The sequence below is a fragment of the Clupea harengus genome, chromosome 23 (genome assembly GCF_900700415.2).
Source record: "Clupea harengus chromosome 23, Ch_v2.0.2, whole genome shotgun sequence".
Taxonomy (NCBI): Eukaryota; Metazoa; Chordata; class Actinopteri; order Clupeiformes; family Clupeidae; genus Clupea; species Clupea harengus.
In genome coordinates this window covers 21,481,013-21,493,512 of record NC_045174.1, presented here as the reverse complement: position 1 = coordinate 21,493,512, position 12,500 = coordinate 21,481,013, and the positions used below count along the sequence as shown (strand labels likewise).

At 45.7% G+C, this 12,500-nt stretch overlaps 2 protein-coding genes across 3 annotated transcripts in view; both read left to right on the top strand.

Annotated features, from left to right (window-relative positions):
• The window catches only part of LOC105894013 (transforming growth factor beta-1-induced transcript 1 protein), an 8,858-nt gene extending 5,982 nt beyond the window's left edge, over positions 1 to 2,876 (top strand). Inside the window, exons 7-11 of the mRNA XM_031560697.2 lie at positions 21 to 203; positions 1,260 to 1,433; positions 1,646 to 1,727; positions 2,114 to 2,262; positions 2,593 to 2,876. Of these exons, the coding sequence (XP_031416557.1) occupies positions 21 to 203; positions 1,260 to 1,433; positions 1,646 to 1,727; positions 2,114 to 2,262; positions 2,593 to 2,859 (855 nt within the window). The 3' untranslated portion in view covers positions 2,860 to 2,876. The remainder of the gene's footprint in view (positions 1 to 20; positions 204 to 1,259; positions 1,434 to 1,645; positions 1,728 to 2,113; positions 2,263 to 2,592) is intronic.
• A 2,580-nt stretch (positions 2,877 to 5,456) lies between these two features.
• The window catches only part of LOC105894014 (protein PAT1 homolog 2), a 12,658-nt gene continuing 5,614 nt past the window's right edge, over positions 5,457 to 12,500 (top strand). For both annotated transcript variants that reach the window (XM_031561064.2, XM_031561065.2), the window contains exons 1-11: positions 5,457 to 5,589; positions 5,879 to 6,032; positions 7,586 to 7,917; positions 8,014 to 8,079; positions 8,185 to 8,235; positions 9,352 to 9,525; positions 9,703 to 9,771; positions 10,097 to 10,212; positions 10,493 to 10,567; positions 11,354 to 11,477; positions 12,233 to 12,353. In XM_031561064.2, coding sequence (XP_031416924.1) covers positions 5,569 to 5,589; positions 5,879 to 6,032; positions 7,586 to 7,917; positions 8,014 to 8,079; positions 8,185 to 8,235; positions 9,352 to 9,525; positions 9,703 to 9,771; positions 10,097 to 10,212; positions 10,493 to 10,567; positions 11,354 to 11,477; positions 12,233 to 12,353 — 1,303 coding nt within the window. In that variant the 5' untranslated portion in view covers positions 5,457 to 5,568. The remainder of the gene's footprint in view (positions 5,590 to 5,878; positions 6,033 to 7,585; positions 7,918 to 8,013; positions 8,080 to 8,184; positions 8,236 to 9,351; positions 9,526 to 9,702; positions 9,772 to 10,096; positions 10,213 to 10,492; positions 10,568 to 11,353; positions 11,478 to 12,232; positions 12,354 to 12,500) is intronic.

Below are 12,500 nucleotides of genomic sequence, written 5' to 3'. Positions count from 1 at the left end.
GTGTTTTTTTTCTCCGTTAGCCTGTTGTCCCTGTCAGTCCTGTTGTAACATCCACACAGCAACCAGCCCCGCCCCCTCAGGCCTCCTCAGGCGGCTCATTGGACAGCATGCTGGGACTCCTCCAATCGGATTTGAGCAGACAGGGAGTGCCCACCTCCTCCAAGGGAAACTGCTCAGCCTGTCAGAAGCCTGTCGTGGGCCAGGTGATGCTCTTTCACTCACTATGACATCATTACAAAATATGCAAAATAGATTAAAAATGTATATTTATATAATATACAGTATATATATATATTTATATTTTATATTTTTGCATTTCATTAAAAGATTGATGATGATGACGTAGGCCAGGTGATGCTCTTTCACTCACTATGATATGATTACAAAATATGCTAAAAAGTTAAAAAATGTACAGTACCAGTCAAAAGTTTTTTCTTTACTTTTGTTATTTTCTACATGGTAGATAACACTTTTTTTGTTTAGAACATCATTCCATATGTGTTCTTTCGTATTTTACATTTCTTCAGTATTAATCTACAATGTATAAAATAATAAAAGTAAAGAAAACACTTCTCAAAAAAGTTAAAGGTGTGTCCAAACTTTTGACTGGTACTGTATTACTTGTATTATACTGTATTTATATAATATACAGTATATATATTTATATTTTATATTTTTGCGTTTCATTAAAAGATTGCATTCTGTTATGAGTTCAAATCAATTGTGCAACAGCTGCAGTAGCTCCTCTGGACTCCCTGAGACCCATAACCAAACATGTCGGAAGACTCCCGCGATTGCAAATTATTTTTTGACCGCAGCAATGTGAATAGAGGAAAGGTGGTGGTCGGGGCAGTTGTTTTCCTTCCTGAGTGATGGCCAAGAACAGGGAAGAATGATTCTAGTGACACGGGATGAGTCATTTTAAATAACCAAAATTATTTATACGTGTATATTTTGCATACCGGCTACTGAGACTTGTGTTGTTTTTGGAAGTGTCACTTGTATCACATCTTTCTGCCATGTTTAATCCAGTAGCTCGGCGTTTTGTGATTGCTACGCGGTTGCCATGGTAACTGCTGTGTCCTGGTCGGGTGGTGATTCTTGTTTACATTCTTGTTTCCAAGTCTGGCGTACTGTTCACTAAGATCGGGGCTTCGGGGCTTATTGTCATCGAGTCTTTCTGACATATTAAAACAACTCTGTGTTTTGTGACCTCCGTGCTCTGGATGTTTCCGTGGTAACGGCCGTGTCGTGGTCAGGTGGTGACGGCCTTGGGGCGCGTGTGGCATCCGGAGCATTTCGTGTGCTCGGAGTGCGAGTGTGAGCTGGGCAACAAGAACTTCTTCGAGAAGGACGGACGGCCATACTGCGAGCCCGACTACTTCACCCTGTACTCCCCACACTGTGCCTCTTGCAACAAGCCTATTCTCAACGTAAGTGTGTGTGTGTGTGTGTGTGTGTGTGTGTGTGTGTGTGCATGTGTGTGTGTGTGTGTGTGTGTGCGTGTGTGTGCATGTGTGTGAGTGTGTGTGTGACTTTGTCACCCTCTATTCTCCACACTGTGTGTATTGCCAATGTAAGTGTGTATGCGTTGTGTGTGTATTCAGTGTGATTCATTTCATCTGAATGATTCTGTCTGTTTTAGAAAATGGTCACTGCAATGGATAAGAACTGGCATCCAGAGTGCTTCAGTTGTGTGAAGTGTAGTCGGTCGTTTGGGGATGAAGGTAAGACACACACACACACACACACACACACACACACACACACACACACACACATCCACACAGTACACACACACACACAGTACACACACACACGCACAAACACACACAACACACACGCACACGCACACGCACACGCACACGCACAACACAACACAAGACGCAAACACACACACACACACACACACACACACACGCATAAACACATTACACCCAAGGGCACACACAAGGTTTTCTGTTTTGGTTGTTGGGTGACTGTTTCATAATTGGTTTATTTTGGTGAGCGCAGGGTCATATTTAGTGCCAGCTGAGTGTTGACTCTTCAGTGAACTGGCTTCCATTCCTAGAGGTTACTCGTCTGTTCCATTTGCTTGTCTTTCCACTCGTAGGTTTCCATGACCGCGAAGGAAAGCAATACTGCCAGCAGTGCTTTTTGTCCCTCTTCGCTTCCCGTTGCCAAGGCTGCTCCCAGCCAATCATGGAGAACTACATCTCAGCACTCAATTCCCTCTGGCACCCCCAGTGTTTTGTCTGCAGGGTGAGTGTATGTGTGTGTGTGTGTGTGTGTGTGTGTGTGTGTGTGTGTGTGTGTATATATGTGTGTGTATGTGTGTGTGTGTGTGTGTGTGTGTGTGTGTGTGTGTGTGTGTGTGTGTGTGTGTGTGTGTGTGTGTGTGTGTGTGTGTGTGTGTGTGTGTGTGTGTGTGTGTGAATGAGAGAGCTGTGATGTGCTGATGTACATATAAATATAAAGTATATAAATATGAAGTATAAATAGACTCTACCAGTGTGTGGGGAGGAGATTCTACCAGTGTGTGTGTGTGTGTGTGTATGATTGCTCATCTCTGCTCTCTATCGCCCCCTGCAGGAGTGCTACTGCCCGTTCGTCAACGGCAGCTTCTTCGAGCACGAGGGCCAGCCCCTGTGCGAGGCCCACTACCACCAATCACGCGGCAGCGTCTGCAACGCCTGCCAGCAGCCAATCCTGGGCCGCTGCGTCACGGCGATGGGCGCCAAGTTCCACCCCCACCACCTGGTGTGCAACTTCTGCCTGAAGCCCCTGAGCAAGGGCTGCTTCAAGGAGCAGGAGAACAAGCCCTACTGCCACCCCTGTCACATCAAGCTCTTCGGCTGAGCGGAGGGGGGGGGGGGGGGGGGGGGGGGAGGTGGAGAGGTGGAGAAGAGGAGGGGAGACAGGAGAGGAGAGGTGGAGAAGGGAAAAGAGAGGGAGGACACACGCCATACCGATGCGGGAGGAGAGGAAAGGAGAGGCGGAGAGTGCTCAGGAAACGGGCGGAGAAGGGTGGAGACCGACACTGCCAACACAGCTGAACGAGAGGAAAAAGAACGAGGGAATAAAGAAAAGAAAAAGGGACTCGTTCTGTTTTCCATGCCTGAGTCGGTGTCCTCCCCTCTCCCTTCCCTCTGTTTCTAAGGCTTATAACTCTTTTCATAGGGTTATAACTCTTTTCATAGGGTTATAACTCTTTTCATAGGGTTATAACTCTTTTCATAGGGTTATAACTCTTTTCATAGGCTTTCTGTCATTGTTATCATCTTTTGTTCTCATCTTTTGTAATAGACAGTCTCTCAGAAGCGCTGGAGGTACCGGGGCTGTGAGAGAAACCAGACAGAGATAATAGACTCACCAAAAGCTCAATTATTGATTACTATAATTATATAATTATTAATGGCCTTCGAAGGGACATTGCAGTTGAGGGGTAGGCTGCCAACGCTGACCCAACAGATAGAACAAAAACATCCGCACCATAATGGCAGCAGGTATACAGGGAAGATGCCAAGTCTTGGTGTCCTTTTTTTACATTATGGTGAGTTCAAATGGGTTAATAGACTCATTTAACCTCATCTTCAATCGATCTGAATGACCAAGCAAACACAGATAGCTGCATACTCCCGAACAGACGTGGCCCTGATGCGGCCCTGATGCGGCCCTGATGTGGCCCTGACGCGGCTTTTGCTACTGTCCCGCGACAGAGGAGCGTCTGGCTCGCTCGCTCACTCACTCGCTAGCTCCCACTTCTGTGTATTTCTTTTTGGTGTCAGGTATGCCACGTGTTTCTGTATTTAGTCTTCACTAGTGTTTTCTTGATTGTGTATTTCTTGTGGTGCACGTCATGGAGGCGTCAACCTCACTCCCCGACAGCTTAAGAGACCAGCGTGCTAGCGACTAGCGGTTTTAGCATCCTTGCTAGCACGCCCGCCTCCCATGTCCAAGGTTGCGAGTTCGAGTCTGGTGTGGGGCTCTCATCCGCCTCAGATCTGGCTCTCATCCGGCTCAGATCTGGCTATCATCCGGCTCAGACCTGGCTCTCATCCGGCTCAGACCTGGCTCTCATCCGGCAGGTCTGTCTCAGATCAGAGCTGGAGAGAGACACAGGGTTAGCAGCAGTGGTCTGAGACATTGCAAGCAAACTGACCTCACCAGGCAGTGGAAGAAGCCCCATTGAGTCTTCTGGAACAATCTGAAGATTACAGTGCAGGTCTCACTGCAGTGCCTTAGAGACGGTGGTTTCTTTGTGTTATTTTCCTCTTATTGTTTTGTTTACCTTTTACCTACCGAATCACTTGACCATGAAGTTAAAAATGTCTGTAAGAGAAGCTCAAATCAGTGTAATGGTCATTGCTTGCATTGATTACAGTCACACACACACACACACATTTGCTCTCTAGATTTTCCTGTGTACTCATAATTATCATCCAAACATTGAAAGGAAAGATTCTGAAATGTTCTAAATGAAGGATTTTTATGTATCTGTAATCCCATTTAATATATTTGCTTTTTTACCGCAATATATAAATGTAACTGCTATTGCAAAAATATATCCTATTGTATTACATGATGTGTATTTTGTATCGTCCGAATGTTCGTTTTGTTTTGTTTTATGGTGCCAAAGATTTGTCAGAAATGTTTACCAATGCCAAGCCATCAAATATAAAGAACTATCTCATTTATACATTTTTGACATTTTCATATTGTCACACAGCAACACAAATGATGACAATAAACATGTTCTCACTTAAAATGTGTCGCGTCCCGGAAGACAATAATTCTTCTTCTTCTTCTTATTATTATTATTATTATTAAGGATCCTGATGAAGGTCCGGAAATATGAGCACATAACACCAATATTACACTCACTAAACTGGCTCCCTGTCTCTTTCCGGATTGACTACAAAGTCCTTATACTCACCCATACATGCATAAATGGGCATGCACCTCCTTACCTGCAAGAACGAATTACTCCCCAAACCTCCACCTGCACCCTCAGGTCTTCAAACAGCTCGCTCCTCCGCGTCCCCAAAACCATGCTCCGCACCATGGGTGACCGGGCCTTTTGCTCGGCAGCACCACGCTTATGGAACAGCCTCCCTGACCACCTAAGGCCAACGCAGACGCTGGACTCCTTTAAAGCTGGACTAAAAACATTTTTATTCAGGAAGGCATTTCTGGCCTGGTGTTAAATCTTATGTTAAAATGTTAAAACATTTAAATTATGCTTATGTTAACTAATTTTTATTTTATTGTATTATTATAGTTAGTTTCTAATATGTTGGCACTCTGAGATTCTTCTGAATGAAGAGTGCATTACAAATTAAATGAATTATTATTATTATTATTACATTTCAAGTAAGCCTGTTCGAATAGAGTGACGTAAGTTATCCAGATTTGATGAAAAGCGAGGCTGCGTTCTGACCCCGCCCATTCCGCAGGTGTGCCAATTTAAATACGCTAATAAGTTCACAGATATGTCAGATGGGAGCGACGGCACTAGACGTGTATCAAACGTGACAAACTAAGCTAACCAAATCATCAGTTTCCTCAATGAGTGATACGGAACAACTTGTAAGTATAGCCCTTCCCTTCAAGTCTGATGACATTCCTACTCAAAGCTTGAGCCCTTGCGCATGTAGGATAATTGGGGTGTGATTGCCTCTAAGCGTTTGTCAACCTCAACGATGCACTGTGAATAACTAGGTGACCCACAACACGCAGTTGTAAATGATAATATTTTGTGATTCCTTGCGAGATTTCGGCTTTATAGAGTGTACAGCACATTGCAGCTCTAGGGATTATTCAGAGGTCCGACTTGTATTTGATCACTCGTAAAACGTATTCCCGCCCGCACGCCTAGGACGCGGACACTCCCGTCCCCGAAGACGCGTGGCCCGAAAATGGCGGCGCGTGGAGCGATGGAGAGGGGGACGCGATGGAGTCTGGCCTCTTGCAGGAAATGGTCGAGGAAGACGAGTCAATCGATCTGTTCAACGAAGAGACATTTGGAGCAGGTGACCTTTTTTAATATAACCTTTGCCTTGGTTGGTGGATGTGATTGACCCTAAGGCAAGTGTAACATTTGGATTTTTACTTTGATGTCTTTTGAGTGTAGCTCAGTGACGTGCGGTGAGGTTCGTGACTGGTGAGGCACTGACTCTTTCAGAGTCAAATTTACAAATACATAAATCCAATAGAGTAAGATCACCATTCAATTGGCAGCTTTCACATTGACTACTGGTTGTTTTTCATATCAGCATTCTTTACACACACATAGGTAAGGGGCATACAGTAGGCAGCTGCTAGCTTGTGATTAACTCATGTGTAAATATTATGCACTCATGAATATGAACTCGTGAATATTAACTCTTTCTTACGAAGTTGCACAAGCAACCTTTTCCCATTATAATTTTAAGAGTTAAATCGAGGAGACTATAACATCAGCTAGATAACCAGCTATCATTTCATGCAAATTGAACTCTTCCGATTAACTCGTAAGGTTATTAAGTGTCATTAGCTAGCTAATTAGCTAACGTAGCAACAGGATAACCATTGCAACCAGGAAACACAACTTACCTACCATTTTTTAAGTTTAATTTCTCAAAATCAGCTCACCAATAAAAAGCAGTCCTGGGTTCAAAGTGATCACAATCACTTGTGTGATTTTAAATGGCTTCACATAGACATAAAACAATCCCAAGAGAAATAATGGGAAATCAACGGAGCTGCCGCTGTAAGTTCAAAACCAAATTTATTCTTGAGGTTCCAAACATGTTCAAAGCAATTTGGCTTTGAATGTGAGAAGTCGATGAGTTATCTTCTGTCCCGTCGCTTGAAGCATACCTTTTAGCTCCGGCATTGGTCTCCCATTATTAAGAATTTCACGTTTGGACTGAAAGTCCAGTTTTGAGAACTGCTTCAGCTTAGCAATAAAATCTTCCATTTTCGCCGTCAAGTAGTGTGTAGAAGAAGAGCAACGTTCCACAGCATAACCCCGACAGGTGCGCTCTCGCACGCCCCCTTCATTGAGGCAGAGGTACTGTGTGCCTCACCTACATGATTTTTCAATGCGTTTTGAGCTCAGTTCAAAGGTTCTACGCATGCGCAAAACCCAGTTTGGAGCGATTGCCCAATCCTAGGTGAGGCACTGCCTCCCCTGTCTCCCATAGTATTTGAACAGGACATGCGAAAATTCAGCGATTTTTTTTTTTTTTATTATAAAAATGCTCGAAATTATTGAAAGCATGCAGATTAGTAGAGAAATATGAATATTTTTTTTTTTTTTTTACTTTTCGAGGCTCTGCCTCCTCTGACCGCACGTCCCTGGTGTAGCTACACAAACACCTCTTTTTACTAACAAAATATGAGTTTTAGATTTCCACATGGAGCAATGGTACACCTTGTCTTTACCATGTTTTTGACTGACCACACCAGTGGGTTTTGTGGTGTTTTTCATTGAGTGCTACTCTACTCTTGCTTGTCTCTTACCCCAGTGAGCCAGTTGTGTTCATTTAAAATCTTTGAATAAATTCCTCTCCTAAAGTCTTTCTTGCGAACCCCATAACAGAAGCAGAGATGGGGGGAGGGGACGTTCTTGGCCGATCCATCGACGACGACGACAACACCCCACACCCAGAGGAGAACCCTCCACCTCAGTCACCCTCTCCACCTCCTCCCCCTTCCCCTTCTCCTCCTCCTCCTCCTTCTCCGTCTCAATTCCGAACTCCCCGGCCTCTCCCCGGCAGACAGCCCGTCTCCTTCCCCGTTCCCCGCGTTCAGCCACGGTCACCGGCGGTGGTGTGGTTCCGCGGCCGAGGCCAGAGGGGGCGGGGGGGGCGCGGGCAGATCTTTGAGGACCCGGCGGTGGTTAAGAGCGTCAGGGTGCGACCCAGTCTGAAGGTGAGGTCATCAAGAGGTCCTCGCTCTGTCCTCCTTAGCCGTCTACACTCATGGCTGTCTTCACAGATTTCGTGTGTGTGTGTGTGTCCCCTATAGAGCCTTGACAGTGCCATAGTGGACTGCTGCCACACCTCGTATTGGGAACATGTGAACTCCAATTCAGTAAGTGCCTGACCTTTAACCTTTTCAAACCGCCAAGCACTCTGAAGTGCCCTCTAGTGGAGTGGAGGAGAAGTGATAAGTCTTAAGTCTGTGTTCTTTCCACAGTGGGTGGCACCATCCGAAGGGTTAAGAGGACCAACCAAGCCCATTCTGCAGGTGTGCTGTCTGTACTGTATACTGACTGTATCCGTCTGTCCTTTACCACTCCTGTCAGGCTACTGTCCACCCTCAGTCACTCTAATTAATTAATCAAACAATTAATTATTCAGACTTTAACTTTACTCTACCATTTTGTGTACGATCCTCTTTATGAGATCCCACTTCCGCTACTTCATCTTGTGTTTCTGTGGCACAAATACTCGGTGGTTTGTCTCTGCTTCGTCCCATATCTTCATAAAGCCGCTATCCCGATTTATACCCCGGTCGCCACGCGTGTTTAGGCATGCATGTATAACAGACAGACAGACAGACAGACAGACAGACAGACAGACAGACAGACAGACAGACAGACAGACAGACAGACAGACAGACAGACAGACAGACAGACAGACAGACAGACAGACAGACAGACAGACAGACAGACAGACAGACAGACAGACAGACAGACAGACAGACAGACAGAGGAAACACTTGGGTCTGTTTAAAAACACAAGTTTGTTAGTTTGTTTTGTTAGTTTGTATTGCTACTTTCTTTAGTCACGGATAACGATAACTTGCTTGGTTACGGTTGAGTCCACTAAGCCTGGATCCTTTAGGTTCCTAGCTGATTCCGATTCTGTGCATGCTAGCTTGTCAGCTTGCTAGTTCTCCAGATGACATGTTCAGTAACCACGGGATTCATAGCGTTTACACCACTTGGCAAAATGAGAGAATTCGTTTTTCTGACGACACATTCGTGTGTGTGTGTGTGTGTGCGTGCGTGCGTGCGTGCGCCTGCCTGACGACACATTCACTGTTGTAGCCTCTATACGTGGGCAGCTTCTGTATTAGCCGTGGTTTACTATGGTTGCTGAGGTTGACATTCAAAGTTTCCACTGATGTAGAATGGTTTATTTTATTCTTTATTTTTTTAACTAGATGTGCATCATAGGTGTCCTGTGGTACAGTAATATCGCGACACCTGTCAGCCAATCAGAAAATAGATGGATGATTTAGATCATAGATTTATGAATACTTGTACTCCAGTGATGAGAGATCTGATTATAATTTATGCAAGGCCACTCCCCATACACACACACACTTCTCCTGCCTCACCTTGTGTTTCACCTGCAGGATGAGGCCATCCTCCGAGTGATTGACAGGCCTGTATGTGCCCCCCGCCTGCCCACCTACACTCACTTCCTGTCTAAATCCCGCCCCTACCTGCCCACTGCCTTCCCAGGGAGGAGGGGCCCGGTGAGCGAGAACCCCCCCGTCTACCCCCTCTCCCAAGGCTGGTACACTCAGGTGGGCAAGGGTGCCGTGACCGAGATCGTCCGGCATTTTAATCTCGTTTGTCAAATACTGTGCCTTGTGTTTTAATTTCTGTTGTGATGAACTTGAAACTCCCTTTGCCTTTCACATGTCTCCTGTCCTGAGCAGACTTATTTTTTTATTATTTATTTTGTGTGTGTGTGTGTGTAGATGAATCCCATGAGTCCTCGCTCACCACTGCGTCCACGGCTGTTTAACCCCCGCCAACAGTTTAACCAGGTGACCCACCCCACCCACTCTCCCATCTGTGATTCTTTACCAAACTGGAAATCCATGCACAGCGGCCATTAGAGGGTTTTATAGCCTGTGCCACATACTTGCAAAATCAGCATCACTGTAGATTCGCCACTAGAGGGTTTTCTAGCCCACCTCCACTCTCTGCTAATTGGTTTGGAATAGCATTCATTATGGGATGGCAGTTCACGTGGTGCTATGGGCTAGTCTGGAAAAGGCCCATATTCTCACCGTCATTTGATTAGTGTTTTTATTTCTTTTTTTTTTTAATGACTTTGAACTTTGACCTTGTCCTGTCTCTGTACCTCAGCCCCGCATCACTTCCCCTCAGCCACTCACTCCAAAGATGGCACAGCCCCGATTCGGCCCTCTCTCTCCAAGACCCGCCCCCCTCTATAGCCCGTCACCCAATGCATACCGCTTCAGGTCTGTCTTCCTCATCTATTGGTTCAGATTTATTCCAGAGTTGCACTATTACAACTGGCTCTATGTTGTCCCCTGTGAAAAATATATTAGTAATCCTTAACGGAAGCCTTCATGCAAAGTCCTTAAACATTTGAGTTTGCAGTTGTCATGTAACTTTTTATATAAACTGCCTTTCTAGCCTTGACTTGTCAAATTCATCTGCATCAAGCGATATCCTCTGTTGGGTTAGTGCTTCTGGTCACGTGTTTATTTGACCCTTGACCCTTGACCCCGCCCTTAGATTCCCCGCGTCTGTGACTCAGCTCCACCCCCAACACAAACGCCTGCTGAGCCAGAGGCCGTCCAAACCACACAGGTGACTGACGCCGCCGCAGAAAAAAGAGTTTAGTTTAGTTTAGTCTGTTGTGACATTATGAGCAGTTTAAAAGAATTCAGTTTAGTCTGTTGTGACATTCTGAGCAGTTTAAAAGAATTCAGTTTAGTCTGTTGTGACATTCTGAGCAGTTTAAAAGAATTCAGTTTAGTCTGTTGTGACATTCTGAGCAGTTTAAAAGAATTCAGTTTAGTCTGTTGTGACATTCTGAGCAGTTTAAAAGAATTCAGTTTAGTCTGTTGTGACATTCTGAGCAGTTTAAAAGAATTCAGTTTAGTCTGTTGTGACATTCTGAGCAGTTTAAAAGAATTCAGTTTAGTCTGTTGTGACATTCTGAGCAGTTTAAAAGAGTTTAGTTTAGTCTGTTGTGACATTATGAGCAGTTTAAAAGAGTTTATGCCTTTACAACTGTACTGTGGGTATTTAAAAAAAAAAAAAAAATCACAGAATTAGCATGTCATTGCACTGAAGTTATATATTCATTACAACTCATTAATGGGACTGTCCTTGAAATGACTGATTCCCTTAGAGATGCCCACCTAGTCACACCTCTTCTCTTGAGCGGGTCAAAGTCAAAAATCCGTGTTGGTGATTGTGGGGACTGTAGTTTCTAAGCAGGGAGTCTTTCGTGTGTGTGTGTGTGTGTGTGTGTGTGTGTGTGTGTGTGTGTGTGTGTGTGTGTGTGTGTGTGTGTGTGTGTGTGTGTGTGTGTGTGTGTGTGTGTGTGTGTGTGTGTGTGTGTGTGTGTGTGTGTGTGTGTGTGTGCAGGAAACCAGAGAGGTGGGATCCGTACGCCCTGCTGATGTCAGAGAAGGAGAAGGAGTGGGTCATCAGACTACAGATGATTCAGCTGCAGAGTGAAAACCCACACCTGGACGACTACTACTATCAGGTACACACACACACACACACACACACCTGGACGACTACTACTATCAGGTACACACACACACACACACACACACACACACACCTCTGGATGACTACTACTATCAGGTACACACACACACACACACACACACACCTCTGGATGACTACTACTATCAGGTACACACACACACACACACCTCTGGATGACTACTACTATCAGGTACACACGCACACACACACACCTCTGGATGACTACTACTATCAGGACACACACACACCTGGATGACTACTACTGTCAGGTACACACACCTGGATGACTACTACTATCAGGTACACGTACACACACACACACACACACACCTGGATGACTACTACTGTCAGGTACACACACACACACCTGGATGACTACTACTGTCAGGTACACACGCACACACACCTGGATGTCTATTACTATCGGACACACACACACCTAGACAACTACTACTATCAGGTGCACACACACACACACACACACACACACACACACAACTGGGTGACTACTATCTTCTAACTTATTCCCTTATTCTCAGCACTTCCTGTTTGTCTGTCCCCTCAGGAGTACTACTAGAGCACACCCCCCCCCCCCCCCACACACACACACACACACACACACATCACTACCTGTTTGTCTGTCCCCTCAGGAGTACTACAAGAGGACACACATGTGTACACACACACACACGTACACACACACACACACACACACACACATCACTGCCTGTTTGTCTGTCCCCTCAGGAGTACTACAAGAGGATGGAGGCCAAGCTGGCGGAGGAGGAGAAGAGGGGCGAGTGGGCCAAGAGGGAGACCCCCAAACTCACCACCCCTTACGTCATCAAGAGCGAGTCCTACACGCCAGGTCTGTACCGGGTCTGGGCCGGGTCTCCCCTGCGTCTCCTCTGGGTCTCCTCTGGGTCTCCTCTGGGTCTGGACCGCGTCTCCTCTGCGTCTCCTCTGCGTCTCCTCTGGGTCTCCTCTGGGCTGGGTCTCCTCTGGGTCTCCTCCG